Source organism: Girardinichthys multiradiatus, chromosome 20 (genome assembly GCF_021462225.1).
Source record: "Girardinichthys multiradiatus isolate DD_20200921_A chromosome 20, DD_fGirMul_XY1, whole genome shotgun sequence".
Lineage (NCBI taxonomy): Eukaryota > Metazoa > Chordata > Actinopteri > Cyprinodontiformes > Goodeidae > Girardinichthys > Girardinichthys multiradiatus.
This window is the reverse complement of record NC_061812.1, coordinates 20847744-20875674: the sequence shown is the minus strand read 5'-3', so window position 1 is coordinate 20875674 and position 27931 is coordinate 20847744. Positions and strand designations below refer to the sequence as shown.

The following is a 27931-nucleotide window of genomic DNA, read 5'->3' as shown; positions in this document are numbered from 1 at the left end:
ACAATTTCCATCCTAAAAAGCGTTTTCTGCTCGAGCTGCTAGTGCTTTGGGAATGCTGCTACCACTGATCAGAAAAAAAGATTCCCATTTTGAACACCAGACAATTGAAGACTGTTCCTCTTTTTGAATCTCAGAAGCTCTGAATAAAAGGTCAAAGCTCAGACACCCAGACCCTGAACATTATTACATATCTGACCATTTGTAATTTAAAGCATGCCATGTGACTTCTTGCAGTCCTCATAGCCCATTGACTAGTCCGACTCTTGTCTGTTATTCATTTTAGACTCTGCAGAGTAAATTACTACTCTTGTTTTCCTTGTCAAGCCTGTCAATAACCAGATTTAGTCCATCCATAACCACATTAAAGCAGGATGTGATTGGGGGAGGGGAAGACCAAACAGATCCTGTAAATTAATTTAGGAGTAGCATCTGAATGGTTAGCATACTAATATCCGCTTAACTTTAGAATACAAAGGATTTTTTTCTTCACTGGACTCTGTGTCTGTGCTTTGTACAGTTATTCTTGTTGCTCTTCTTTTAATTACTTTTACAACTTAAACAAAACCCTGTGTTCTTTTTATAGAGTTAAAGTCTACCGGCACCGCTCACCACTTCTCCTTTCTGCTCAACTCGACCGACTACCGGATCCTTCGCATGGACGAGGACCACGACCGAATGTACGTGGGCAGCAAGGACTATATCCTGTCTCTGGACCTGCACGACATCAACAAGGAGCCGCTCATTGTAAGAAAACACAACAAACTGGAAACAGAGCAACATTGGTTTACGGCTCACCTACTGATTTGGGTTTTGCTTTCCCTGTCAGATCCATTGGCCCGTTGCATCCCAGAGGAAGACTGAGTGCATCTTGTCGGGGAAAGACACAAATGTAAGTAACTTAATTCTGACCATGTACTGGCTGTTTTAAACCTGACTAAACTTTAAAATTGTATTTCAACTTACAGTCAAATTTTTATTTATTTTTTTCATTTTATTGCTTCAAGAACTGTGAATGTTAGGTTTACTATGCCGGCAGAAGTAAGACTCTACATTTTTTGTATTATATAAGGTCCATAATGTAGTCCTGCTCAACAAATTACAACCATGACTTGCAAACAAATTTTTACAACTTGAGATTTAATGTGATAGGCAAACTGAAAGTAATTTATAATTTGTAAACGTAAGGAAAAATTCTCTTATCCCTTCTTTACTTTGATAACTCTAAATGAAATCAAATGCAACTAATTCCCTTCAAAAGTCACATATTTGGTTACTAGTCCACCTGTGTGTAATTTAATCTCAGTACAAATAAAGCTGAGACCCACTGTAACAACTCATGTGGAAGGATCTGTCAAGAGGACAACTATTAGTCTAGCACTCCACAAATCTGCCGTTTTTGAAAGGGTGGCTAGAAGAAAACAATTGGTTAAGGAAAGTCATGTGAAATTCCCATTTGCAGTTTTCCACAAGCTGTGTACTCTGGTCAGAAAAGGCCAACATTTTAGCCTGCATGCAAAACCAAGGTGTAAAACTATCAGCGTACATCACCCTAAACAGGCTATCCTTATGACAAGGGATGGTGGTGGCATCATCATGCTGTGGGATTTTTTTTCTTCATCAAGGAGTTAATGGTAAGATGTAGTTCGATACAGGGCAATCATGTAAGACAATTTGCTGGAAACTGCAAAATATTAGAGACTGGGAAACCCTAAGTTGCTTTAAATCAAGATTAAAAACTTATTTGTTTAGAGTGGCCTTTGAATGTGTTCTCTAAACATTATTAGTTAAGTTTTCAGTCCAATTTTCCTCTCATTTTCTTATCCATCATTCTATTCTCTTTATTTTTTTAATTACCTTTGTTGTTTGATTTTCTGTATCATTGTAATGTTTTTCCTTATGTACACCGCCTTGAGTGCCTTGTTGCTGAAAAGCGCTATATAAATAAACTTGACTTGACTTGACTTGGGATGAAGGTTCACCATCCAGCAGGTCCACAACCCTGAAGCCTGAGTTAAAATGGAAGGGTTAAGATAAAAGTGATTAATGTGTTAGGATGGCCCAGTCAAAGTCAGACCGAAATCCAGATGATGATCTGTGGCAAGACTAGAACATTGACTTCCGCATACATTCTCCATCCAGTTTGGCTAAGTGTGAGATATTCTGCATAGAAAAACGTCTTTTGATGTGCAGCGCTGTTGGAGCCAAAGAAACTGGAACCTGTAAATGGAACCAAGGTTCCTATATTGAATACAAATACATGGCACCTCTTTATTGAGTTTTTTATTTATACAAATTTTGATAACCATGTATCATACTGCTTCCACTTTACTATTATACACTTCTTTGTCTTGACCTTTCTCATAAAATCTCAATAAAATATTTTTAATTTGTGGTGGTTATGTTACAAAATGTGAAAAGGTTGAAGGAGAATGAATACTTTTGTTAAGCTCTTTCTCTCAGGAATACAGTGGTGAAACCTGTAAATCTAAACTGCATTTTTTTCCTTCACAAAATGCTTCTTTTCATAGCAGCTGATAAAATTAAAAATGCCTCAGTGTATCTTTTTTTATGCTTATGTGCCATTTTAAATGCAGCACTCAGGTCATTAGGGGACATTTTTAAGCCCTTCCCTGTGTGCTTCTCGCTATGACGCTCTTATTTACCGTCTTTGCATCCCTGATTGCTGATTGTGTACAGCTGCCACCAATTAAGCTCTTGCAAGGAGTCAAAACTTGCAACATTTTGCGCTGGAAGCATTTCTGCATGTTTTCTTCTACATCTCACATGTGTTATCTTTTCCCCATTTTCTTCCTGCGCAGTAATTATTTTACTCTTTGTTGTCCAGACGAGCAAATAAAATGAACTGGCCAATGGACACGACGGTCCCGTCTGAAGTGTTAATAAGACTCAGACATTCAAACACAGCCACTGCCTGCGCAGCCCCCACAAGAGACAGAGGAAATCCATACAAAGAAAACCCTGATCCATCTCTTTTGATTTGGTTCACACACTGTACTACCCCACTTCCTGAAGCACACACACCCATGTTTTATTAGTGCTCAGTGTAAGGGGGGTTTGCACAAGCATTGTGCACTGTACAAACGATGAGGCTGGTATTATGCTGTTTATCCGACTGCGGTGCGCATTTCTGCTTGTTTGCCGACCCTCATTCCTAACCTGCAAATTTGTCCGTAAAAAGAGATATTGTTACTGGCTGGTTCTAGCAAATGCCGGATGACAATTCAAGAGCAATTCGGACCTGGACATCGGCTCAGGTGGGAGGTCAAAGGCTATAAGTCCCGCTGTGCTCACAGCGGGGAAGCACAACTGTGCAGAGAATATTGCACACTGGTCCACATGTGTAAACACATGCACACACAAAACCCATCCTCTGAAACCTCTGACTCGTGCATCTGTCATTTGGCTGAGATCTGCCAAAATAGCTCATCCCCCTCATCATTTCTACTATTTCTTTTTGGTTTACCCTGTGCATCCTTTTTTTTTTTCATCACCAACTGTCACCAGTGGAAAACATGATGGACAAATCCGAACACATATCTTCATTTCAGTGTCGGGAGCTATGAGTTGTTGGCTGAAGCCAGGGACGCAGACAGCTGGTCAGCCTTGAAGAATAGAGCTGGGATTATCAGTAGCAGCAGCAGCAGCTCTTTGTCTTTACTACAAAAATAAATAAATAAAAACATTTTCCATAAATGCCCTGACATCATAGACATTTATTATGTAAAACCAGTTTTTTTTTGTGTGGTCTTAACATAATGTTTTTCATTTGTCAAGTTTGAATTGTGCTTAACCGCAATCCTTTCAGGAAAATACATTTCACATCCCACAGGCAATGATTTACCCTGGTTTCAGCTACATGCTTGTATGATGTTTGGAAACATTTTACTCTTACGCTGTGGTCTGATGTGAAGGAGCCAGAGCAGCAAAAGGGAAACCAACCAACAGAAAAAGTAGATGTGGCTTGTCCAGATCATTTATGAGGCTTTTTGAATTCAGTAAAAAAAATCCAAGCAAGTGGTCAAAAAAATGATCGAGACACCCAACGGTGTTGGTGGGAATGTGTTTATTTCACTTGGTAATTTGAACAAAATCATTATCGACCAACATGTTGCGATCAAATACTCCTGCTCTGTGATACCTTAATGAACTCAGCAAAACAATCAAGAAACTAATTTGTAATTACACTGTAGAATTAGGTTGGAAAAAGGAAAGAAATTTAGATTTATTTTAGGGAAAAACACATTAAAATCAAAATGTAAGAGGTTAGTTTTATGAATTTTAACAAAATTTTCATTAAAGTTTGAATATTATGTAATATAACAGATTCATTTTTCTATTATTTGTTACTTCTTTTTTCATATTTTGTTCATATTTTTTTGTTGTAAAATAAAGTTGTAACAGAGAAATAAATGAATGAAAAAGGAAAAATTAGCAAAGAAAATGGGCTACACGGCAGCGCAGTTGGGAGCACTGTTGCCTTGGTTTCGACTCCCAGCCGAGGGTCTTTCTGCATGAAGTTTGCATGTTCTCCCCGTACATGCATAGGTTCTCTCCAGGTACTCCAGCTTCCTCCCACAGTCCAAAAACATGACTCTTAGGTTAATTGGTCTCTCTCAATTGCCCTTAGGCATGAGTGGGTGTATGCATGGTTTTTTGTCCTGTGTGTCTCTGTGTTGCCCTGCAACGTACTGGCGACCTGTTAAGGGTGTACCCCGCCTCTCGCCAATAGACCGCTGGAGATAGGCACCAGCTCCCCCCACAGAAGAAGCGGGTATAGAAAAGGGATGGATGGATGATCAAATGAAAGACATAAAAAAATAAAAAGTAGACATAAATTAAATACATAAGTTGTTATGAGTAGTGACTTTATTGATTAGTAAAGGATAACCTTGTTAAGGTAGCACAGAACAGGAAAGTATCCCATACCAGACCGGGATGATGATAAAGACCAAGCTTGTTCACATGTTGGCCAATAATGATTTTTATCTGAATTGCCATGTAAAATGTGCTTTTGATCATTTTATGACCACCTTCACATTTCACTGTGGGATCTTGTCTTTAGTGGATGGACTGTTTCTTATCCAGGAATGGTAGTTATTAAAATAATCTGGAGACTTAAATCTTATGTAATCAGGTTTTTTTTACATTGCCATTGGTGACTTTTTTTAAGCCACAATCCTTATCCTGTGGTTTTGTTTGCACTCCCACAGGGAGAGTGTGGGAACTTCATTCGTCTGATTGAGCCGTGGAACCGGACCCACCTGTATGTGTGTGGAACTGGAGCATATAATCCTATCTGCACGTATGTGGATCGAGGACGCAGGTCCCAGGTAACCAAAAGATGCATCCAACCGTAGAGACATTCTGACCTTTACTCCCTGGTTTTTAAAAGAGCCATATCAGTCTATCAATCTGAGGTCGGAGAATGCCCATTAACCCCCCACTGCCCATCAGTTTCTTGGTTTCTGCTTCTCTTCTATTATTTTCCTCCTCTTAGCTTTCATTGATTTGCACCCTTCCAGAAGCTCTTGGCTGACCCTGTCCTGATTCCTATTATCATTCCAAAATTGGTCTTGGTAAGACTTCTGCTACCGGTTGAAGCTTTTTACCCCTGAGAATAGTGTGGTGTCACTTTTTCTAGAAAAATCCCGCCTTCGTTGGGGGTCCGTTTTCCCCCTGTCTCAACTGTTTACACACGGCAGTGCCTATGGCCTGACTTTATTTCTGTCTGGGTGAAGGCCTCTGAAAAGCCATCATTACTGATGGAGCTTCTCATCCATCATCAGGCTTGTAGCCCCCTCTCACCCCCCACCCCCAACCCCTTCACGAATGGACACGCAGAGCTGCAGCAGCTGCAGCAGCTGCCAGTCACATTATAATCGGCCCACTTCCACAATTCGCCGATCTCACTGTTTAGTCTCACTGTTCATTTGGAGGCTTGAGGTTTCAATGTAAAGGTCAGTCTCTTGACATTCTGCTTCCCCCCGTGAGGTCCAAAAGTTGTGCTGCTTCACACTTTAAGGATTTTGCTCTGCGTGAGTATATGAAAATATTAACCACTTGTTTAGACATCCTTTTTTGCTAAAGCATCAGGCTTTAGAGCCTTTAAATTTTATTCTAATTTTCAATCAGTCTGTGTGCATCTTTGGTTAAAGTTGTACATACTGTACAGGCTCAATACATGCGCCCTTACTAATATTTAGTTAAATGTTCTTTAGGAGGTTGCATTCCAACCACATACTTTTTGTAGCCATCAGCAGTCATCTTGCATAATTCTGGCTTTATTTTAACACTCCTCTTGGCAGAATTGGTAGAATAGTTAGAATAGTGGTATGACCCAAAAGTATTAGGTCACACCTACAAATCAATGAATTTGTGTGTTACAATTACTTCCTTGGCTCCAGGTGTTGATGACGCCATCAACAAAATGGACTTTATAGATAAAGAATATATATGTTGTTGATGTTCTTTAATTACATTTAGGTCAAATTTTAACTGAAAATGTTTTCTGCTCTTTATTTTCTGCTCTTCATTCCGCTTTTTATTTGGGCTCTCTTCTTTTAGTTCCGCATGGTTTGCGTTCTTTGCACCTTTGTTTGCATGAATCTGAGTCTAATCCAACCAAGCCTCCCGTTAGCTCTTCACTCTCTCCACTTCTTCACTATTTAAATTTCCATTTAGTACATTTTTTCATTTTGTTATTGAGTCTTCTTGATTTCTTCAGTCCTGTTTCACTTACTTTCTTCTTCAGTTTCCATCATGGTAATCATCAGCTGAATCCAAACTTGATCTGGGCAGTTACAGATTGCTAACAAGATCGCTAATTGTTTCTGTTTTTAGGGTTTCAGCAACCTACAGGCACTTCAGTCAGGAGGGAGAACGAGTCGAGCAGCAGACTACAGCTCTACAGCTGAGCCTTTGAACAATAAGGTGGGCTGGGGGAGATTATTAGAGTATGGTGCCCACCAAGTGAAGAATCGGGGATAACATTGCTTAAAGTTAATTACTGGTTAAGGCAGTTTGCTTACTGCCAGACCCATTAAAATATTAAAATGCGCATGTATAAAACAAACAGCAATCAACAAAAAAGATCTTTAGTCAAACATGAGGTACTTTTTGCAGTAGGTTTATTGTGATCTTGTACAAAGACACAAAGAAAATGGGAAAAAAAAACAAAAATTCTTCTGCATTGTTTGGTCATAGGTTGATTTTATTAAAAAGTATTTTGGTTCAGAGACATTCATCAGATAGAATTCAGCATATATACAAAAACTTTAGCATTGCAGAAGCTAATGTTTTGTTTTGTTTTAAATGAAGCCTACAAAGCTGTTTAATCTACATTTTTGTTGATTTATGGAAAGATTCATGTTTTTCAAAGCATTTCTGCACATATTTTTTTAGTTACTCTATCTAAAGATAACATCCAACTGCAGGTTAGAAATACTCTGTTGAATATTTTTCATACCTGCAAGACATCATAAAGGCACGCCTGTTGACACAGATGTGTAAAAAGCCCTTCTGCACTGTGGAATAATGGAAATTTGTTAGAGCAAACCAACACTGGAAGCATGGTGGATGAGGCTTGGATTGTTCCCAGCAGTTTCCTGCACCACTCCATATCATGTGTGTGCCTGTTTCTTCCCTTAGCAGAGCGATTTTGTGCATTTAGAGGGTTGCTCAGTGCCTTAACAGTCACACTTTGCATCTTTTACTAATTACTTTATTGTTTCCCAAAGAATATTATTAATAATCTGTTCCTCCATTCCTCTCTATTGTAGGAGTACATCTTCCGTCTGGAACCTGGTAAAGTGGACTCCGGAAAAGGAAAATGCCCCTATGATCCTAAACTTAACAGTGTTTCTGCCCTGATCAGTGAGTGGATTTTTGCCTATTTCTCTTCTTCATGCACAAGGTAATTCAAAATGCTTTAAAAGCAGATATAGAAAGAAATGTAAATAAAAGTAGAATAAAAACAAGAAATGCATTAAAAGTCTAAAAGACAATTAAGGAATATCAATAAAGAAACAGTAAAATGTAAGCAAATAAGACTAAAGGTGTGATAAAAATTAGCTTTCAAGGTGATCTTTGACCTTTATGGGAAACTTGTAGTAAAGGTATTTTAGTGTCCTGTGGAAATCTTGCATCTTTGGGACCAAAAACAATAACTTTGGGATTTGTTTTCTGCATTACACAGAAGGAAATGTTGACCCAACCACTGAACAGAAATTAATTAATTAATTTTAGTCCGTAGTCCAACTTTTCTTTACTTTTTTTGCTTTCCTTTATCATCTCACTGCATTCACTGCAAATAACTGTTTTTCATCTTGTAAAGCACTTTAAATTGTCTTGTTGCTGAAATCTGCTATATAAATAAATCTGCCTTGTCATTGTTGTTTGCTGATATTTTATAATTACCAAAAGTTGTCCTTGGCAGCCAACCATGATTTTAACCAGCTAACCAGCATTTGCAATATATATATATATATATATATATTTTACAAGGTGATTAAGTACCAACTTAATTAAGATATTGTTTAATCATTATCAATATTAAAACTGCTTGTGTTCCTGAACCAAGAGTCTAAAGTCTAAAATAATTTATATTACAATAACTTGATAATTCAATCAACAATAATTGGTTAGGGGTCAGTGGATTATCACTAATTACGTATCTTGTGTGTGCTGTTATTTCAGTGGGTGGTCTTTAGTTGTCAGCAGCTTACAGGTGGTGAGACATGGCTATATGGCTAAGTGATCCCTATGTGTATGTTCACGTGTGTGTGTCTGAGAAAGAAAGAAAGAAAGAAAGAAGAAACACTACAATTACAATTGGCCCTTGCAGGCTTCCTGCTCGGGCCAAATAAACGAATTAAAGAATTAAAGCAAAAAACATTTTTTATAGTTTGATAGTAAGCCCGTAATAATTTTAAAGCTAATACTGTTTAAATTCAGCAGATTACATCTGAGCTGGGGTCGTATTTTATGCACAATGTAATTGTCTGCAAATAAACCAAGAGAGAAAATATTGTGATAAAATCAGATCTGTGATAATAATGATAAAGTCTAATTCTTGTTTGCAAACCTCCAAACTTGTTTCTATGTCAGGGAAAGTTTTGCTGTTTGAACAATTGTTCTACTGTTTAATGAGATCATCTCTAAATGCAGTTTTTTTTTTGTTTTAAAATAAGAGGGGAACAAAGTTATTTTCAACTGTTTAGTAGAACAATTGCAATACCAAGTTTAGAAGGTGTAACATTTTGTGATGGATAATGTTTTTAAGAACAATACTTGTGGTTATAAGGCTCTAAACTGTATGCGGTGATATATTCATTCCCATAAAGACTTGATCATTTATTTAAAATGCTCTTTATCACATTGTCTTTGCAATAAATACCAAGAGACCTGTGCTAAATTTTTAAGACCATGTATCACAACAATTTATTTATAGCTGCCACATTTTTAAAATGTTTTTATTTAGTAAAAGAAAGCTCAGGACTTACCTAAATGCATTAAAGAAACAATGCACAGTCAACCATGGTCAATCGCAATAATGAAAGATGTTTATAATGGTGGCTAATGGGGATTAGAGAATTGTAAGTGGACCTCATAGAACTATGTGTCGGCTCTATCAAAACATTAAAACCACTGACAGGTGAAATAAACAGGAGTCATATTTTTACAGTTCGGGATGCTCCGGGCTTTATATTAAGTTAAATTGCATACATAATTCAATGGCCTTAACATTAAGATAAAATAGATAAATAGTTTTAATTTCTTGGCAAATTAACATTGGTGTGCAACATAGCATGTGTCTTTGGAGGTGGTGGTTTTCAGTAATGTGAATTTAGCTTTGAAAGAGCAGTAGCCTGCATGTAATTACACAAGAATTCAACATTTTCAACACTAACATGCTATATATGCCAGAGATTGATCATGTGTACTGTTACCTCCATGTCCTGTTAGCTATTCCCTTAAAAAGATATGGCTGCTTCAAATTATATCAATGGGATTTTAATAAAAAAAAGTTGGACAACTTGTGTCTTTTTTGACCTGAGTGTTTCCTGCTATCCTAATCTTTTCCTTTGCCTTTTTCCCCTGGCTGTGACTGGCAGATGGAGAGCTCTATGCAGGAGTCTATGTGGATTTCATGGGAACAGACTCCGCCATCTTCCGTACTCTGGGGAAGCAGACGGCCATGAGGACCGATCAGTACAACTCCAGATGGTTAAATGGTAATGTCTCAGCTCACCGCTTGATCTGCATCTGCCTTAATTGCTCTCGCTTATCTCTCAGAAAACCATTTTTAATTTATTCCTCAGAAATTTAGGAACACTCTTGATTGTTTGACAAACCTCTTTAATTGTAACCCCAATGCTGCCGTGTCATCTGAGATTCCTGATCTTTTTATCCCACTCCACCTGAATCATTAAATGTTTGTCTCAATTATAAAATTATCCTCTGCATGCCTGCAGATTTTTCAGCAGGAACACTGCAGTAGTTGTTGGGGAAATCCTGGAATGTTACTATAATATTACTGCTGGTCCGCTGCTTTTTGGTTGATTTTTGTCAAATCAATAGCAGACTCCCCGTCTGTGTTGTTGGCTCCCATATTTTCCTCTGACCCTGTTGCCCTGACAACAGTCCCCTGCCGGCGATCTGGCGAATCAGGACACCTGAGTCCTGCTAATCAGCCGATTTGAAATGTATTGGCTAAAACCCTCCCCCACGTTGTGGGGCTACTGGTTGCTCCCCTCCCTTCTCTGGCTTTTTAGTTTGTCCCTATTTAGGATGCTGCTTTTTCACTGTAGGGAGGAGCTGTGTGTCGTGAGCCCTGTAGTGACCGAGAGAATTAGACACTGGGAGTGCACTGTGATCCCAAAGATCCCACAGAGCACAGATATTAACACCGAACAGAAACATAAATTATTTCTGTTTCTTAAAATTAGGTTTTGAGAGTGTTTGTTATTTAGTAGCAAAGGTCAACTGCTTTTAGGGACAAAAAACATACAGGTGCAACTATGTAAATTAAAATATAATTGAAAAGTTGATTTATTCCAGTAATTAAATTCAAAAGCGAATCTCCTATAGATTCATTACACACATAGTCATACATCTTTCATTACATTTTAGCTGGCATGTTTTTCTTCCACTAAACTTTCCATTAATATGCTTTGATGCAGATCTACAGATCCGTTGATTTTCGAATTAATTGAGATTTATCTGTATTTGTCTTAAACAAAATGTAGTCTACATTAACTTGACTCATTTTATAAATACTGTACTGTTCATAGGACCATTCCTTATTGCATGAAATCAGTGCCACGTGGCTGTCAATTTGAAAACAGGTGAATTAAGTCAAATCCCCCCAAAAGCTAGTGTGCAGATCCACAGACAGAGAAGCAACCTGTTAAATTAAGTTGGATAAAACATGTAAAACAAGAAGCTACAAAGCATTTTTGTGAAATAATTGGATTGCCTCAAAACCTTCCTAACCGCCATCCATCCTTTTTTTGTTCTTCCCTGCAGATCCAACTTTTGTCCATGCACACCTGATCCCAGATAGTGCTGAGAAGAATGATGACAAGCTCTACTTCTTCTTCCGCGAGAAAGCCTCTGAGGTTGGCCAGAGTCCCATGACGCAGTCCAGGATAGGGCGGATTTGCCTGGTGAGTTATCACACAAGTCAGAAACCACAAGTTGATAATCACCAGTGAGAGTTTAATAAATCTGAGGCTTGGTGAGTTACTGCCTATGGCCTGTTTTCATTTGTTTGTTCCTCCTTTGAGGGCAGTTATCCAGTGTGTTCTGCAACAAGTTTTAGTACATGCTGCTTGTAGAAGAAATAAGTAAATTACTGTCAAATATACTTTGAATCAAATCAGGGTATATACAGCATCCTCCACACTTATTGGCACCTCTGGTAAAATTATTATTATTAACCTTTGCATCCTATTCTTGCCACAGGTGGTATGTTTGGACTACTTGCACAAATGAGATGACATGAGTACATGATTTAATTAGGGCATGACCAAAATAAAATATGAATAATTTATATTTAAATGTGTCATGATTTCAAATGAAGCTCGTTAAAAACATGTACACATATTTTTCTTTGATTTGTCTTTCTAAAACAAGGTAAAAGTTGAAAGAAATGCATCTTTCTAAACCTCACAAATCATCTGAGTTTTATTCCCCAACTACTTTTTCTCAGGACTTTATAATTCACCTCAGTAGCACAAGCAGCAGCTGGCTGACCCCTTGTTCAGATGGATGATGATCATTATTCATGCTAACTTTGGTTAACAGCTGTTTGAGACACCTGTTAGACAGATACTGTTGGAGCAGACCTGATGAGTGACTTTGGAGCAGCTGTAAAGATGTTTGTGTGGATATGATTTCTGCAGAACGATGACGGTGGACACTGCTGCCTGGTCAACAAATGGAGCACCTTTCTGAAGGCTCGTCTGATCTGCTCTGTGCCTGGAGCTGATGGCATTGAGACGCACTTTGATGAACTCAGTGAGTCATATTAATTTTCACTTTTAAAACTTTGTGTCATCTCTGACTATGACTATGATGACTATGAGAGTCATCTCTGACTCTCATAGGTCCATCACAAGTTGTGTAATGCACCTGTTGGCCATTATCTACAACTTTACACTTTTTAAACCAATGAGCAAAGTGTCACTTCATCTTCCTCACAAAAGACAAGCTGCAGCTCTGGCAATTTACAGATCAATTTCCACAGCTCAGGGGACCTATAATGGCTCTGCAGGGAGTCAGAGTGAACCACATATTGAATGTCCCTGACCTCAGAGAAGAGCTAGCAGATGGAAAGGGACCATTTATAACCACAGGTTTCAAAACAAGGCCCTGCAGATGGACTCCAAGTTGACAGATTCAGTATCAACAACTATGTCATTTGTACAGTTTGCTTCACACTTGCTCTGCATAGTTTCAGCATGATGTTAATCCCCAGTTACTCAGATTGCTCAGCAGTGTGTGCATTTGGGTCTGATGATAACATCAGATTGTTCAGATGCAAAAAACTAGTCAGCTAACCTCTTCTTTTGTACAGCTACATAAGGTAGGTTTCATTGAAGCCTCAGCTTTAGGTAAACATATAGGTCGAGCTTTTCAGGTTCAGCTTTCCTTTCTCATAACTGATTGAATCTGGAGTAAAATCACAGAAAATCACCTGGCAGGATGGTAAACTTACAGTTCTGTACTTGTCCTTGTCTGCTGTAGCTTTACTTTGCCTCCAAGGCAATGAGCACGGGCGATTCTCTTAGTGATTGTTTTCGCTGTTTTTCACCATTTGAGGAACTTGAGAAACCTGATGGTTTTTACAAATTGTCCTTTACATGTCTTTCACAGTATAAAGCTAGCTCTCAGAAAATATAACAATTTCTATCATTTGTGTTATCAAATTATGCTGTAAGCATGTGGTTGATATGAGGCTCTGACTTGGCCTGAAGTGTCTATTTTGTACACTCTCGTTGTCGTCTTGCGGACCCAAGATCGACAGCAGTAACTTTGTAAAAGGCATTCCTTCATCTACACTTTCTTGCAAAAGTATTCATACCCCATTCCATGTATTCATACCCCATACATTTTAACATTTGTCATGAAGGTGAGTGGCAGGAATATACCGAGGGCATTATTTTCTTTAGCGGGGAAATGAAAGCTGGTCAGAGTTGATGGTAAGATGGATATAGCTCAATACAGGTTGATCCTATAGGAAAACCTGTTAGAGGTTGCAAAAGACTTGAGACTGGGATAGAGATTTTCCCAAGGAGCCAGAAATAGGATGAAATTGTTTAGATCAAAGCATGGTAGAATGGTCCATTCAAAGCCCAGACCTAAATTCAACTGTGGCCAATCTTGGAATTTGCTTTTTACTGATGACTTCAATCTCACTAAATGAGGCTGCAAAATACTTGAGAGTAGTACAGAGGTTTACCTTCCAGCATGACAACAACCCTAAACATACTGGCAGAGCAACAATGAAATGGTTTAGTCCAAAACATATGCTTTTGATAAAATGGCCCAGTAAAAGTCTACATCTAGATGCAACTGAGAATATGTAGTTAGGCTTTAAAGGTGCTGTTTCAACTCTCTCCATCCAATCTAACTTTTCTGGAGCTATGTTGCTAAAAAACAAATGGCAAAAATGTAAATCTTTATGTTCAAAACTTTTTCCGTAAAGGGTCACAGTGATGCTGGTGTCTACCTCCAGCAGTCTAAGGGGAGATGCAGGGTACACCCTGTACATGTGATTTAAATCATTGTCCTTCCATTTCAATGTTGCGCACTACTTTGTGTCATTCTAGCACATGAAATCCCTATAAAAAACGTTGACATTTGTGGTTCTAACTTGAAAAAATGTGGAAAAGTTCAAGGAGTATTAAAACTCTTGCAAGCCACTGTATTTAAATGGACAAGTCACCTCCAGACAAAAGTAATAAACAACAGTCAGAAACTGTTTTAAACAGCTGCAAGTTGAATATTTAGTAGCATCTCATACTTGTGCTGTAATGGTGCTCTGCAGATGTTCTTTATGCATTAAGAGCACCCGGCGAGAGAAAAGCACTCTGGGGTCGTTGTTGCTGTACTTTCTAGTTGTGCAGCCTGACGGTGGAAGCTTCCAAGCAGATCAGCACTCGTGGTGAGGCTAAGCGTAACATCCCACAGCACCACGTTCATTCTTACCACAAACCACAGTCGGTCTGGAAGAAATGCAGTGCCGGTCCTGATGGAGCCCAGCAGAAGCATCAGAGTGCTTGGATGAGGCCTCAGGAGACAGAGTAGGGCACGGTTTAAAAGACGAGAAAGGATTTTGTGTTTTGCCAGAGGAGAGGAGGACTGTAAAGGGACAGAGAGGCAGACGGATGCAAAAGAGATGAAAATGTTTGCTGGAGAAAAACATGAATTAATTTATGGGCCGTTAATTTTTACTGCCTTTTCTGAAGCTTCATTTTCACATGTTTTGGATGTCAGAGCAGTCTGCAGATTCCAGCATTTTTTAATACTTATAGAAAGTTCAGTTGTCTAGGTTGCTTTTAAATAAGGTTCAGCTGGATATTTTAAGACATTAAGCCACATATCCAGCAGTGAGTTTCAAGAGGATAATGCAATTTTTTTCTGACTTCATGATTACTCTTCTTTTTTTGTCTTCCCATAACACCTCATTCAGTCCAACTCTTTTTATTAATATGCTTCCAGCAATTAGTGATGTTTCCCAGCATGCATGTTGTTCAGAGGGCCTCAAAGTCTCTGTCTCCTCTGACACATCAAAAAAAAAAAGTCAGAATGATGCAACCTGTTCCCAGTTCTCTGCTGATTTATTTCTTTTCTCGCTTTCCACAGCCAGGGGCTCTGTCAGACTGGCGTCAGATGGGTTATGAATCCCTGCTTTGTTTGCCAAAAGTTAATTTTCGCTTTAGTGAGCAGGCATTACCTGTCATTCCATACCCTGGCATGTTAGCGTAGTTTTCTTTTTAGAAAAAATTTCAAGCATGTGATCAAAGGGGAGCTTGTTTATCTTTAAAACTTTGCAAAACATATTTTCTCATGCAAGCAAGATTTATGCTCTTTGTTTATTGACTATTTGCTGATTGAAGCCAAAGGCATAAGGCTTAAGTTTCAGTCAGTTGTAAAATACATTGAGGGGACAATTGAGCAAACTTTTTGTGCCTCACTAATACCCAGATAAAATATCTATGACTTCAAACGGGACACTCATGTTTCCTTTGTTTTCTCTGTAATGGTGTTTTCTATACAGTGAAAACTATCAGTTATTATTGCTCTGTACTTTTAAAGGTTTAAAAAAAACAACTCTTTTACATGTTTCCCACTGTAGCGAAACAATAAACCGGTGTGTGCTTAGCCTGTCTACTTCAAATTTATTTCACTTTTCCTCCGTTTTGTTATTTCTTGCTATTTTCTCTCATGAAAACATTAGAAAATACTTACAGCACACCGTTGCCACGGCCTCACAGTCGCTGTATTGCATATGGATCCTATTAAAACCATGTTTCAGCAGACATCTCCGTTTCACTCTTATTCCCCACTGAGACTGGAGCACTGTAGTTCCAGGTTTGGAAAAGTTTAGATTCAGGATCTCACAGAGACTCTGGAAACCACAATTCATGGGGAGCTTAACAAACCCCCCTCAAAGGAAGCAAAATGTCTCCATATGTCACAATTAGGATTTCTTTAGTTGGATGATCTTACAGTCTAAGGATCGTTTAATATGAGACACTAATATATTTTTTTCAAATGTTTTCTATAAGAGAAATGTGTAACTGTTTAATTTGATTTTAAAGAGGTTAAATTCGGTTGTGAACGTTCATTGCGAACCTATAACTTTTCATAGTTTATGGATGTGACTAATTAATGTGTAAATCATGTCATTGTCTTCAGGGGATGTTTATATCCAGCCAACTCAAGACACGAGGAACCCAGTCATCTATGGAGTCTTCTCAGTTTCAGGGTGGGTAATGGCTTTTTTTAACTCTTAATTTCAGTGTGGATGTTAGGAGTGTTTTAGTGTCCGTCAGCAGTACATGCTCATTTTCTCTCAGCCTGCTCTTTGTAATGTTATGAAGCTGTATTAAGAGTCTACCTACAAGAAGGAGACAGAAAAATGAATGTTCAGCCCAGAGGGAGACGCAGAGCTGTGAGAGTCTTTCATAGAGTCAGTCGGTCTGATAACAGGTTGTCAGTCTCTACATGGAGGTGGGCAAGAGGTCTTCTTTTCCTTTTTGAGGCGGAATCCTGTAGATCATAAGTAGTGAAAATCTGACCTGCAGGAGAAACCTCTCAGCTACCTCAGTTGCCGATTTTCAAGATTTCAACCGGCCAATCACCTGTCTTGGCTGATAAATTGTCCAATTCCAGTCAACAGCCAGTTTCTCAGTGTATCTCTAGTTTTCTGCCAAATTGACATTTGTGTGACAGTTAACTGAATACTTAATACATTTTGAATTTAGACTTTATTGATCTCACAATGGAAAAATTGTCATCTGCGTTTAACCCATCCCTTAGGGAGCAGTAGGCTGCCATTTTGCAGCGCCCAGGAAGCATTCAGAGGCTAAGGGTCTTGCTCAGGGACCTAGAGTGGCTGTGGGATTCGAACCAGGGTACTTGTGGCCTCTCCAGCATGCAAATGCCCTGCTCTTTAACCACTATGCAAAAAAGCCCTGGCCACCTATATCCACTTCTTGGTTATCTATATAGGTAGATTAGTCATAACTGGCAGTTAAGTTGATCAGAGTTGGGTCAAAACTGACTTTCTGCCATCTCTGCTTCTCAGAACCTATGGTTGTTACAGTAGCTTTTTAATTTAAGTAAGATACAGACTACTTATATGCAGAACCTTACTTCAGAAAAATGCACATTACCCTTTCAAGATCTGCAAACTGAGATTCTGTCAGCACACAGGTCACAAAAGGTGTTCTCCAAGTCATAATAAACATGTCTTGATTAATGTATTGGAGAAAGAAATATTGTTATTGCTGGAATCGCCATCATAGGCATTGAGAACATTTAAGCCCAGCTGATAAAGGCACATGTAGTGCTAATGATAGGGCCCCATGACAGGAGTTACAAACATACTACACCACCGAGCAGCAGTGGGAAGCTGTATTCTGGCGATTCTTTTCAATATGTGGGCGTTTGTATGTCAGTGTGTCAGACAACTTGTCTCTGCTTGAGTCAGTCTGAGTCAGAGTGTGCGTCGTGATGTTTTAGCATGTTCCTGCAAAGAGATTGAGACTGAATATGTGGAAAGGAAGTCAGACTGAGAAGCCACAGAGATGCCTCACAGCAATTACCTCTGGGTGTGAGTTAATCTGGATCCTGCCTTGCTAATATCTTTGCAATACCTTGTTCTCATCTATTCTCCCACAGATCTGTGTTTAAAGGCTCGGCAGTGTGTGTCTACTCCATGGCCGACATCCGTATGGTCTTCAATGGGCCATTTGCCCACAAAGAAGGGCCCAACTACCAGTGGGTGGCGTACACTGGGAAAATTCCCTACCCTCGACCTGGAACTGTAAGTTCAAATATAATGAAAATCAATGTTCATAACATAATCCAGACACAGGGGGGAAAAAGATAAATGCCACAGAGGAGCAGATTTGACATTAAAATGTTCCATCTGTCAATAGTGTCCTGGAGGTACTTTCACTCCCAACATGAAATCCACAAAGGATTACCCAGATGAGGTTATCAACTTCATGAGAAACCACCCCACCATGTACAACGCTGTTTACCCGGTGCACAAGCGCCCCCTGGTGGTCAGAACCAACGTGGACTACGAGTTCACCACAATTGCAGTTGACCAAGTGAGAGCTGCTGATGGGAGCTATGAGGTGCTCTTCCTGGGAACAGGTCAGTGCTTTGAGGCCAGAACAGGCATTTAAAAATTACTGTGTAGGTCCATTATTAAATGGAATGGTGTTAATATTGAATTGTTTGTCAGAAATGTTTTTTATTAAGCTGGTTTCGATGGAAGGTTTTAGAATAAGAATGATCTGAGTCCATCTTTATCAAGAAGATTAATATTTTTTTTGGTTTTCAGATCGTGGGACGGTCCAGAAAGTCATTGTCTTGCCAAGAGATGACTTGCAGACAGAGGAGCTGGTTCTGGAGGAGGTTGAGGTGTTCAAGGTCAGTCTGGAAAAACTGATCCAAAAACTCTTCTTTTTTTTTGTTTGCTTTTCTTATTCTATAGAGAGGCACTGATCATGCTTTTCCTGACCCATTCTGATTTCCAGTTTTCTTAACATCTGACTTGGCAGTTATAATTATAATAATAAACATTATTTCTATAGCACCCTTCACAGATAAAAATGACAAAGTGCTTTACAGAGTACAAGTACAGTAGATACAAATAAAGACTTAATATAAAACAGATAAAGTAAGAACAGCTAATAAAACAATAAAATAAAACATTTAATTAATAGCTTGTCTTTAGGAATCAACAGAGTTGGCCACACGGAGAGCCAGGGGCAGGGCGTACCACAGCCTGTGTACTACTGCCTGAAAGGACAGGTCACCCTGAGTTTTCAAACGTGTCATAGGGACCTTCAGGAGGGTCTGAAATGAAAACTGAAGAGTGCAGCCAGAAAAATAAGAAATAACATTTTGGTGATTGGGAGGCCTGTCCTAAAGGTCAAGAATAAAATTTTAAAATTAATTCTAAATTTAACAGGTAGCCAATGTAGGGAGGACAAGACCTGTGTGATGTGCGCCCTTCTAGTAGTTCCTGTTAAAAAGCTTCGCTGCAGCGTTCTGGACCAACTGGTGACGAGTGACAGCAGATTTGCTGAAACAAGTAAAAAGAGAGTTACAATAATCTAAATGAAAGGACATAAAAGCCTGCATAATCATCTCCAGGTCAGATTTGGATAACATTGCAGTCAATTTAGAAATATTGATGAAAGCCATTTCTAACCAATACTCCTGAGTGTATGTTGTGAGACATTGTGAGACATTGACTGGTCAAACTGAACACCAAGCTTTCTAAGTCTGGGCTGAGAGGAGGAGCCCAATGAAGCAAGGTGTTGTTTGATACGAGGAACTTTCTGTTCAGGAGCAATGATCAGGGTTTCAGTCTTACAAGAGTTTAACTGAAGGCAGTTTTTAGCTAGTCAGTCCTTAATACAGGAGATATAATTTAGTAAATCAGCTAACTTGTGTACTCCTTAATCATTGAAGCAGCAGTACAATAAAATGTTGTCAGCATACAGATAGTAAGACACATTTTAAAGCTACTAATAATCTGACCAAGATTGGGTCTAGGACTGAGCCCTGAGGAACACCATTTTAAACCATTTTTAAACACCTTTAAAAACAGTGATGTGGGTACAACGTGCAGGAAAAGAGTTTAATCTTTTTTAGTAAAACCTTAACGTCCTCCAAAGTGACAGAAGTAAATGAGGACCAGGAGCACGTTGCAGAGCCAACAGCAGGGATACCACCTAGAGGTGGATTTACACTTAAGTCCTGATTTAATCTGTTTGATCATTTCATTAAGTGACAATGTTAAAACCTTTAAATGACTTCACGTTTAGTAGATTTCCACAAAAGCTCCACCTTACGACATCTCCTAAATCCTAAATCCTAAATGATATAATGTCCTCATTCATTCAAGAGCTGGAGATATTTGGAGAAGATATTTTGTGTTTTACAGGAGCAACCTCATTACAGACAGACAGGCAATGGGTATTAAAAATCTGGGAAAAAGAATCTGCATCACTGCAACTATTAAAACAATTGGGCTAAAACAGCTGAAAATCTATTAACAGCAGTTTGATTGTTAATTTGCCTTTGGGAAATCACTTTATGAGGATGACTGCTGAGATTGAAAGGCAAATTAAAACACACACAGCAGTGGTCAGTGATTTGTACCAATTTTCTTTTTTCCCAAGGATTATATAAAAAAGACAAAAGTGTGCTGCAGATTTTTTTGGCAGAGGTTGTAATTTTGAATCCAACAGAAAATGTACAAATGACAAATTATGCATCACATTATCGTTCTATAACCCTTTTGTGATTGTCATTAAACTAAATAAAAGTGCATGAAAGTAATTGCTTGATGCATTTATAGAGAAACAATTGCAGGAATTCTTTGTTTTGTGCATTTAATCACAGATCAGAGTTGATCAAAGGAAAATTGGCCAACATACAACCTACTGTTGTATGTTTTGATATGTTTGGCAGCTTAGTTTTTTTTTTACCGTGTGCTATTGTAAAACTTTAATTTTAAAACTTTTTACTCCAGGTTCCCACCCCAATCACCACTATGAAGATTTCGTCTAAACGGGTAAGTTACCAAGAACTTCATTAGGGCACTTTTTAAAGATACAATTGTAACAGACTCAATGAATACATATTTAGAAGTAAGGGCAGTTTTTGATCACAAGACTAAGCTAGGGTTTGAACCTTAAACTTTTGTTAAGAAATGTCCTGTTGGTATTGGGAAGACAAAGTCATGAACTTGAAAAACAATTAGAAAAATCAACGCAGACAGGCTAAATATTCTGCACAAAAAAGCTAACTTTAATTATCAAAGACACCGAAGAAAAACTTCAACAGTGACATATTGAAATGGTAAGTGTATATTTAAACAGCATTTAAGCATATCTATTTTATGCAACTTTATAGATTTTTGCTTTAACCAGATCAGCTAAATCTGGACCAAAGTATTTTATTAATTTATTTAACTTTACTTGGGGCTTTCTATCAGATTTCTTGAAGTTTCTCAGTTATATTGTTTCAAACCATTAGAAACCTGACTTATGATAGAAACTTTAAAGTGTTTTTTCAGAAAGACATTTACTGGTTATTTGCAACACTTTTTACTGTACGATTAGTCTGTAAAATGTTTTTTATAACGCTGCACAACACAAAGTGCAGAATTTATTTATTTAGAGAAATGTAACATTTCAGTCTATTAGTTAAAACAATCTATATTGTTGGGTCCCCTTTTGTCATGAAATAAGTTAGTGGTTCCCAAAGACAGGCTTCACAAACTATTATTAAAACTATTACTATTACTATTATTATTTTCATTATTATCTCCCGGTCATTTATACATTTGAAGTACATCACACGTGCACTAAAGTGCATTGGATGATTTGACTGAAAGGGATTAGGCTGAAGTACAAACTTATGCTGCCTAACCCCAAGTGCAATTGAAATATGTAATTCAAAGATGGCACAGAAAAGACACTGATGTTCTAACACCAATTTCGCGTAACTATAAAATACAGTTCAATAAACATCAAATGTAATAACAGAAAGAAGGAAGGACACTAACAGTAATAGTAATAATTATTATTTCCTTTTCTTCTCCCTCCCTTTTCCTTTGTTTCTAGATACAATTAATCAAGTTTTCTGTAACTCTCTATAATGTTGGATTTATACATTTTTTTAAATATACTAATCATTATAGAACACTTAAATTGATTATCGAGGCAATTCAGAAGTTTCTTTTGATGTTATTTTGTGGGTCAGAAGCTAAAAAGTTGCCACTGATGTGGCTGTTGTCATTAAATTCAAACTACTGCTGTTGCTTCTTCTTACTCATTTTGTTGTTTTCTTTCATTGTTTCTTTTAAAAGCAACAATTGTATGTAGGATCTATCCTGGGTGTGACCCACCTGGCTCTTCACCGCTGTGACGTGTACGGGGAGGCCTGCGCCGACTGCTGCCTGGCCCGGGACCCGTACTGTGCCTGGGACGGCAAATCCTGCTCCAGATACTCCGCCTCACAAAAGAGGTGAGGCCAGGACAGCTTGGACTTTTATATAAACAGGTTCACATTATCTCCAAGGATTATTGCAGCACAAGATATTCAAAAAGCATGCTGATGCTAAACTTTATTTTCGGCTGTTGATTTAATCTCCCAGACGGAGCCGTCGACAGGACGTAAAATACGGAAACCCAATCCGCCAGTGCAGAGGTTATAACTCAAATGGTGAGTTTCACTATGTTCCAAGGTGGGTTTCTGAAACTGTTTTCAATACAAAAGCATTAAGCAACATTTTACATATTGTTTCACAGCAAATAAGAATACTCTGGAAACAGTTCAGTATGGAGTGGAGGGCAGCACGACATTCTTGGAGTGCCAAGCTCGTTCTCCTCATGTCTCTCTAAAGTGGCACCTGCAGAAGGAAAACAGTGACAGGAGAAAAGAGGTGATTATACCAGAAGGGTTTGGGCTCATTTACACACCTGCTGTTTTTAGGTCGCATTTTTATCAATTAATTAATCGTTTTTTTGCATCTTCTACCTCTACGTTATTTGAGAGATTTGGTTTATTAGTTAGAAAATATACTCCACAAATGTAGCCTTTATGTAGGAGGGGAAAGAAAAAACATATTGAGATATACGAAGCCGAAGAATGTAGAAAAAAGGTCTCTTGTCAGGTGGGATCAAAATGAAGCTTTTTGGCTTGCATGCAAAACACATTGTGTGATGGAATACAAACACCTAATATCATGCTGAAATAACTATCCTTACTGTGAAACACGGTGGTGGCAGCATCAGGCTGTGGGGATGCTTTTCTTTAGCAGGGAAAGGAAAGCCAGTCAGAGTCAATAGGAAGATGGATGGTACTAAAAAACAATCTTGAAAAAGGTTTACTTTCTTGTAGGACAGCAACCCCAAATCTACAGTCAGAGCTACAGTGAAAAGATTTAAAAATATACCCTTGTTGAGAGTTGGGACTCTTGTAACTTGATGTTCACAGATGCTTTGATTCCAGTCTGACTGAGCTGGAGCTCTTTTACAAAGACAAATGGGCAAAGATGTCATTTTGTAGCAAAGGTGGTAGAGACATAAAATACTTTTAGCTGTAATTGCAGCAAAAGTTGGTTCTACAAAGTATTGAATCTGCAGGATTGAAAATAGAAAAATGCCACACTTTCAGAATTATATTTACATTTTTGTGTAAAATCTCAATAAAATAAATTTTTCATTATTTGGTAGTGATGTGACAAAATATGAAAAGGTTCAAAAGGTATGAATGCTTTTGCAAAGCACTGTTATCATTTACGTTTTTAACTGGTTATTAATTATTTTGCCCTACTCTGTCGTTGTTTGTCCTTAATTTGTAAAACTGCCCTCCTTTTGCACTCCAGATTCGCTCAGAGGGTCGCATCCTGAAAACCGATCAGGGTCTCCTCATCCGCTCGCTGCAGTCCTCCGACAGCGGCATCTACCAGTGCACGTCGACCGAGAAGAACTTCAAACACACCCTGGTGAAGCTGCAGCTGGTGGTCCTCTCCAGCCGCACAGTCAACAACGTGCTAGTGGATACAGGCAACCCAGCCCTCCCCCAAATTCAGTCCAGCGCTTGGACCCCAAGTGTTGGGCAGTATAAGGACCTGCTGACCATCCTAAGCCAGCCGGAGATGGGGCTGATCAACCAGTACTGCAAGGACTACTGGCAGCACGGGGACGACAGCCTTGGGGACAGCAAAGCCAAAAGCCTGAAGGAGCTGAAGGAGCAGAAGAAGCCTCGCAACCGCCGGCATCACGAGGACCAGACGAATCCAGCCGAGACATGAAGAGTTCAGATTTACAGCCTGTCACGTACAAACAGCACCCTTTGTCCACCTTCTTGTTTCTCCTCACAACCCTCCATTTAAGAGAAATGACTCCATGAAACACGCCCTGCAATAGAAAGCATCAGTTTCTATGTAACGATTGGAAGAACAAACAATATTTATTGTAGGTTGTACAAAGTAATTCTTTATACCTATCTAGAAAACATGTTTTTGTGAATAGATCTGTGCAAATAATGTTATATTATTGTTATTATAATTATTAGTGTTATTGTTTTTGACATTGTGTTATTATGTTGGGAATTTCTTTGTTTGGTGTTTTTTTTTTTAACAGCAACTGTAACCAAGGACTTTAGGAGTATCCACACAAGGACTAGAATGGATAAACTTCCCATTTTTCAAGAATCACGTCGGATCAATTGACTGCTGGCAGTACTCTGTATCTAAAATCAGAATTACATCAGGAAAGCCTGGCTTTTTTAAGTGTCTTCACCAGAACAGTTATTGCAAAGGTGGACACTGCTGTGCTGTAAATAAAGCAGGAAAAACGGCATTTCATAACGATGGTAGGAATCCCGACAAACTGCAGTGGCAACAGCACATCGTAAACTCCCAGGAACTTAAATTTTAAGCCTACTCGCAGCAGGTCAACTGGCCTCAACTAAAGATTTCTGTTCATATTCTTCCATAATAAGTTGCTGCCGAGTGTTTTTGCTTGTATGTAAACATCACATCTCAGTGTTGTGTTCTCGACATCTTGTTATAAGCTGTTTATATTTGGAGGAAGGGTTCTTCTAATGAAACAGAAGCTGAAAACAGAACATTGCCTTCTCTTCTCTCTTCCTGTGAAGATAGGTTATTCCAGCAGGCAGCTATATGTCAGTCTGTGATTAAAAAATATATTAGAGAAAGCACCTTTTGTTGCCAGATTGGTGATTTTTAATAAATCTTATAGAAAGTTTTGTTTATAAACATATTAAAAACCCTATAAACTACAATGCTGTGAAACAGTATTTGCCCACTTTGTTTGTCACACTTAAATATTTCTAATCATTAAGCAACAAAATTCTTTTTCAAATGATGATTTCATTTCAACAGGAAAAAAGCTATCCAAACCCACCTGGCATTTAATATGTGAAAACAGTCTTTCACATATCTGTGGGGAAGATTTTGACCAACTTTTTGTTTTACTTTAACCACACAGGAGGGGATTTCAGGCATAAACAGCCTGTTTGTGATGATGTCACATAATCTTAATCAGATTTAGGTCCAGACCTTGACTGGGTTACCTTCTATTTTCTTTGAGTCATTCAGAAATGGACTTGCTAGTGTGCTTTCGACCATTGGCCTGTTGCACAACTCGAGTGTGCTTGAGCTTAGGGTTTTTAAAGATTTTAAAAAGTAGATCAAATGGTTCAATTTCAGCAAGTCGCCAAGGTCCTGAAGCAGCAAAGTAGCCCCCATATCATCACACTACTACCAAAACGTTTTATCATTTGTAGGATGTTCTTTGTCTAAAATGTTTTTATTTAGATTTCAGATGTAACTGTATTTTAACGGGTTTCAGAGAGCCTTTGTGTTCTGCGTGCACAGCAGTAGTGTTTGCCTTGAAACTCTCCCATGGATGCCATTTTTTCCCAGTTTGTTTCCTATTGTTGAATCATTGACATTGGTTTTAGCTGAAGCAAGTGAAGCCTGCAGTGCTTTAGATGTTGTTCTGGGTTGTTTTGTGACCATTTGGATAACTCATTGATGCACTTTTGAAGGGAATCTTGGTAGGTCTGCCATTCCTAGGAAGGTTCTCCACTGTTTTATGTTTTCTCCATTTGTGGATTATGGTCCTGACTTTGGTTCGCTGCAGGCCTTGGAAATGGCTTTGTAACCCTTTCCCTAGTGATGGGAAACAAAGTTTTCAACATCTGTTTGTCCTTGAATTTCTTTAGCTCAGGGCATGTTGCTGCTTTTTGAGATATTTTGCCCTACTTCATGTCAGTTTTTTTAAAGTGATTCCTTGACTCTACATGTCTAGGTGTGACTAGTGAAATTGAACTGTGGTTAATCACAGTTAATTCATGATTTAACAAGGGGGTGATTACATTTTTACACAGAGCCTGGTTAGTTAATATCTTTTTCCCCCTTGATAGATGAATTAATGATTTGAGAATTATTTTATTTACCCAGGCTATATATGTCTGGCATTAAGAAATGTTTGATGATCAAAAAAATGTAATACTTTTTCACAGCACTGTACATTGTTTCTTCCATTCCTACCGTTTTTTTTTGTAAATATTGGTGAAAATAATGTAATCAGTCTATACAAGTGTGCAGATTTATAGTGCTATGATGACTGGTGCTGTACTTTATGTCTCATCTGGTTACAAGAGAGCTTCTGCCTCTCTCTTTGTCCTGGCACGGAGCCATCTTTTATTACTGGTGCCACACACTAATGGAAATGAACACCTTTACAGAGTGAACATCATCATGATGAATGGCCAAACCTGAAGAAAAAAACTATACCACAGTCTTCAGACAGTGAATTTTAAATGTGCATGGCATGTACAGTGTATGTATGTAGTGTTTTGTCTAAAATGTTGCTGTGGATGTGTTAATTGTGGGAATTCAGATCCTTTTTAGTTTGGGAAATGCTAAAAGGTCAGAAAGGCTGATTTCTTTTTTCAGTTCTCATTGTCAGATAGAGGAAGTAGAGGAAGAAAACAGGTTTACATATATTTTTGTTATGTGAATCTGTTTTCTATGTTTGGGAGGTCTGTGAGGTAATGTATCATAAGCACACTTGGTGGTAATGTAATGACTTGTAAAAACTACTATCTTTTCTTCTTCATCAATGTTGCTAACTAATAAATTAAAGCTCTATATTTTATAATAATAAGTGTTCTCCAGTGTTTTACAGTAGTTACTATTAAAGGAATTAGGCAGTTCTACAGGAGCAATAGTTTTGTTCGTAGTAGGCTATACTTTTTTACACATTTGCATAGCATAATAAAGATATGTTAAGATTATAACTCAATCATTCTCTTTATTACAAAGTCGATCTGAATAAAGAGTGATCTTTAAAACACATTTAGAGAAAAGTCTGGAGATTTTTGGCTATTTATTAGTATTATGATTTCTTTAAGGATCAATCAAGACTAGTTACAACTTTATTATTTATAAAATGTGGATGTATTTTCTAATACAATGCTAATTCTACTCTACAACTACCACCAAAGGCCAAAAGAGAAGGTTTTATGAACAGGAAATTTAAATCTCTAAATTCAGTTAAGCCCAAAAGAATTCCCTAGCAGATTTAAAGATATATTCATTTAACCAAGACTTTTATTTCCGACAAGAAACAGACTCTCAAATCGTGTATCAGTTTAGAAAAAAAATTATTTACATTAAAATTGGCAGTTCTGATATTATTTATACCCTTCTCAATAATCAAAGGAAAAAAATCTTTTTGCATGTTTGTATTTGAAATGATTTATCTATGATGATGAGCTTAAACTCTTTGAGGTTGGAAGGCCTTTTTTTGCCATAACATTAATCTTTAGCCACCTCCTCAGATGTTCTTTCTTAGATTCAAGTCAGGAGTCTCTGGCGGGCCCAGTCAGACCAAAATGTTAGAATTACTTCCAGTCAGAAGAACCATGTCGGGAAAGTTAACAGATAACGTTAAACCAAAATCTGCTTGGGATATGAATTATTTTGGATAAACAGTTCTCGTTTAAGTCTGGCTGTACGTTTATACCTAATGTCCTGCTGAAAGTGAACCTCTTCCCTAGTCTTCAGCAGCTTATATAGCTTTTTTTTCCCCAGGACTGTTCTGTA

General features: G+C 38.2%; 1 protein-coding gene across 2 annotated transcripts; it reads left to right on the top strand.

Moving 5' to 3' along the window:
• The first annotated feature begins 639 nt into the window (after positions 1-639).
• Positions 640-27181, top strand: sema3fa (sema domain, immunoglobulin domain (Ig), short basic domain, secreted, (semaphorin) 3Fa). 2 transcript variants are annotated; one of them, XM_047346642.1, is made up of 17 exons: positions 640-744; positions 827-889; positions 5232-5351; positions 6862-6951; positions 7800-7893; positions 10134-10253; positions 11548-11687; positions 12426-12540; positions 16447-16516; positions 17935-18079; positions 18195-18417; positions 18608-18696; positions 20813-20854; positions 22154-22311; positions 22442-22509; positions 22596-22729; positions 23675-27181. In XM_047346642.1, exons 1-17 carry the CDS (start codon positions 655-657, stop codon positions 24101-24103), a joined length of 2190 nt encoding a protein of 729 aa, XP_047202598.1. In that variant the 5' UTR covers positions 640-654; the 3' UTR covers positions 24104-27181. The 2 variants fall into 2 exon arrangements, with proteins under 2 accessions (XP_047202598.1, XP_047202597.1); XM_047346641.1 differs by lacking the exon at positions 6862-6951.
• The last annotated feature ends 750 nt before the right edge of the window (positions 27182-27931 follow it).

What these genes read in the sequence shown, in the direction of transcription:
- sema3fa (XM_047346642.1), top strand. Translation starts at nt 655, where the DNA reads ATGGACGAGGACCACGACCGAATGTACGTGGGCAGCAAGGACTATATC. An exon ending in GGAGTCTTCTCAGTTTCAGG is followed by an intron (nt 16,517 to 17,934) that starts GTGGGTAATGGC and finishes ATTCTCCCACAG; the next exon opens with ATCTGTGTTTAAAGGCTCGG. An exon ending in AGGAGGTTGAGGTGTTCAAG is followed by an intron (nt 18,697 to 20,812) that starts GTCAGTCTGGAA and finishes TTTTTACTCCAG; the next exon opens with GTTCCCACCCCAATCACCAC.